The sequence below is a fragment of the Drosophila miranda genome (genome assembly GCF_003369915.1).
Source record: "Drosophila miranda strain MSH22 chromosome Y unlocalized genomic scaffold, D.miranda_PacBio2.1 Contig_Y3_pilon, whole genome shotgun sequence".
Lineage (NCBI taxonomy): Eukaryota > Metazoa > Arthropoda > Insecta > Diptera > Drosophilidae > Drosophila > Drosophila miranda.
The window spans coordinates 4,717,871-4,720,748 of NW_022881625.1; the positions used below are offsets into that span (position 1 = coordinate 4,717,871).

The 2,878-nt window shown below is 50.3% G+C and overlaps 1 protein-coding gene across 1 annotated transcript; it reads right to left on the reverse strand.

The window, feature by feature from the left end:
- Window positions 1-247: 247 nt before the first annotated feature.
- On the reverse strand, window positions 248-1,474 carry LOC117194781. Its single transcript, XM_033399275.1, has 5 exons — window positions 1,457-1,474; window positions 1,200-1,376; window positions 985-1,131; window positions 683-913; window positions 248-587 (listed from the first exon to the last, which is right to left on the reverse strand). Exons 2-5 carry the CDS (start codon window positions 1,367-1,369, stop codon window positions 473-475), a joined length of 663 nt encoding a protein of 220 aa, XP_033255166.1. The 5' UTR covers window positions 1,370-1,376; window positions 1,457-1,474; the 3' UTR covers window positions 248-472.
- Window positions 1,475-2,878: the final 1,404 nt, after the last annotated feature.

A 2,878-nucleotide genomic window follows, 5' to 3' on the forward strand; every position in this document is an offset into this window, starting at 1 on the left:
GGCTCTGATTGGTTCCGCTTCAGCTTGAGATCGGTCTGATTTGGCCAACTGATTTGGGGAAGCAGGAAAGCGCACCCGATTTGCAATAACAACTAGTAATTCACGCATGATATATATGTAGGCAATGGTAAACGAAAGACAACTAGTATTCCCTGGGGGTTGGTGGTGTGGTTGTGTTGCGCCCATGTTCGGAACCCAGATAGGACTGGGCTGAGTTCCTTCGCTGAGGTGTGTGTGTGTGGTGTGGTGTGGTGCTGGTTTTTGTACGAAAATATTTGCTTTCTAACTTATTTCCCAAATTGATTTTGATATTCCTAAATTCCGGGATCCTAACTGAATCCCTCTCCCCACGTCAAGGTCCCTCAAGTGTGCTGCTGTAGGTGTCTATGTATGTGTTCCAGGTGAAATGTGTTGACATGTGTGAGTGTGTGCGTGTGGGATGGGCTACCACTGCCCCGTTTCTATCTCCGGACTACGAACGCCGCTCAGTAGACAATGAGCAGGTTGTTCTCATTAAATCCGGCGGAGTGTCCGGCGTTGCGTAATATGAAACAGGATCCATCAAAGTGATGCGCTTCTCATTGCGACTACAAAGGACAGAACAGAACGGATGTTAGCAGAGCAGGATGATGGGCGAGGGGGAGGGGGAGGGGGAGGTTGAGAGCATCGGTTTGACACTCACCGAACAAACAGATGCGAGGTCTTGCCCAGAGAGGCAGTGCAATGGATGCCAGGTGTGGTCAAAGTGGCCGATCCATTGCCGGGACTGGTGCGAATCAAGCACTTGTTGTCCACACGAGTGACCTTCACCAGGCCATCGGCTGCCTGGGTGATGCGAAATCCGTTTATGTCATAGATCTCAGTGCCATCCTCGTACAGGTGTAAGCTGAATTGGCAATCACGCCGCGAGTCGCTGCGAGAAGTTCGGGAATTAAATCGAAATTAGCCAAATAAGAAGCGATGCAATTGGCCGGGGGGACTCACTCATAGAACACTGCCAGGGTGTAGTCCTTGGTCAGATCGGTGAAAGTGTCGGTTGTGGTGCGCGTCCCGGCTGTGTCCACCAGGTAGATGAGAGCGCACGCCTCGCTGGTGAAGCTCACACCCTTGTACCACATCTTGGCATAGCGACTGTAGTGCGAAGATAATTCAAAGGATTCAAAAGATGCCACGTTGGGGTAAGGGCCATTCCCACTCACACAAAGTTATTGCCCTTCATGGCGTCGTAGGTGACTATTTCGACTTTAGCGCCGCTCTGCAAGATGCGTCCATTGGGGTGGATCAAAGCCGAGTTGCTGCAGTTGCGTGATAGAGCAACTGCCACCATGCTGCGCTGATTGAGCACGCGCACCGCCTTGTCCAGAGTCATGTCAATTCTGCTCCATGCAAAGAAAGGTATTAACATTAGGGGTCGGTCTTAAAGAAGAGCCAAGGGGCTGGTGGCGTCCACACTCACCGCACGCCATGGCGGAGGCCCAAACTGGATGGTGCCGTTCGTTATGGCAATGGGTCCAGAGCCGGGACATGCCGGCGGTGTGTGGTTCTCGAGCTCGAAGTTGCGTGTGCTGCTCACGCGTGCCAAGGCGTATGGTGGAGGGGGCACTGGAGACGGCAACTGTTGGGAATTCTGAGATTGAGCATAGAATCGGCTAGACTTACAGATATGCAGGAGCCCCTTACCAGGCAGTAGTTCTGCTCGTTGTCGAAGCCATAGGTGGGCGTGGCATTCTAGCGCCCTGTGAGTGCCTTGCCGTTGTGCGCCATTTTGCCAGCGTCTATTTCCTGCATATTCCCTGGCCCGTACTGGGAGGGTTGGAAATGTGTATGCCCGGCAGTTGGACGTATGGACGGGCCGACTGTGAAAGTGCCAGAAAATAATTGAATACCGGCAGGAGAGAAAACGACAGATACGAGAGAATGTGTCAGCAGCGCAGAAATCGAATGACTTTGCAACTGTTGCTAACATTCTGTCGACATTCTGTTAACGCATGCATATACTTACATACATACATATATGTATTTACATACGTGTGTGCGTTTTTCCCAATTTGCATTTGATTTTTATAGAAATTAACCAAACTATTTTGAATACTATTAGAAGAGAAGAGAAGAGGGAGGGAATAGAGAAGGAAAATTCGAATATTAAAGTCGGAAAGTAAGAGAGCAATGGTGGAAAAGAGCGAGACGTAAAATAAGAAGGTCTGAAATAACAGGAGAGGGCAATGAGGTGATGTGGCAATGCTGCTGTTGCCGAGCTGTTCAGAATGCGGCGGCTGTTAACTCGCTGTTGATACCCTGCTTGCGCGATGATGCGGCAGTTTTGTAAAACAAAATGTCTGAAAATTGAAGAAACTTTCACGTTATTGCTTGGAATTTCACTTACCGGCGTTGGGTTGTTGGTGTAGACGGAGCGCTGGCGCACCCCGTTGGCGGCTTGGTGGGCGAGCGCAAGATGTTGTTGATTTTGTCGTTCATCTGAGCACGCGACAAGAAGTCCTCGGCATTGAAGATCCCCACACGGGCGCCCTTCGGGCTGCTTACTGCGAGACCGGCTACTGCTGGGAAGTATCGCAGTCCGATGACTGGCACTGCAACTCCTTGGTGCTGACCTTGGGCTCAATGGACTTCGGTTCGGTGACCATTTTGGTTTGGCAACTTTTTATACCCGATACTCAAAATGAGTATTGGGGTATATTAGATTTGTGGTAAAAGTGGATGTGTGTAACGTCCAGAAAGAATCGTTTCCGACCCCATAAAGTATATATATTCTTGATCAGCATCAATAGCCGAGTCGATTGAGCCCTGTCTGTCTGTCCGTCTGTCCGTCCGTCCGTCCGTCCGTCCCCTTCAGCGCCTAGTGCTCAAAGACTATAAGAGC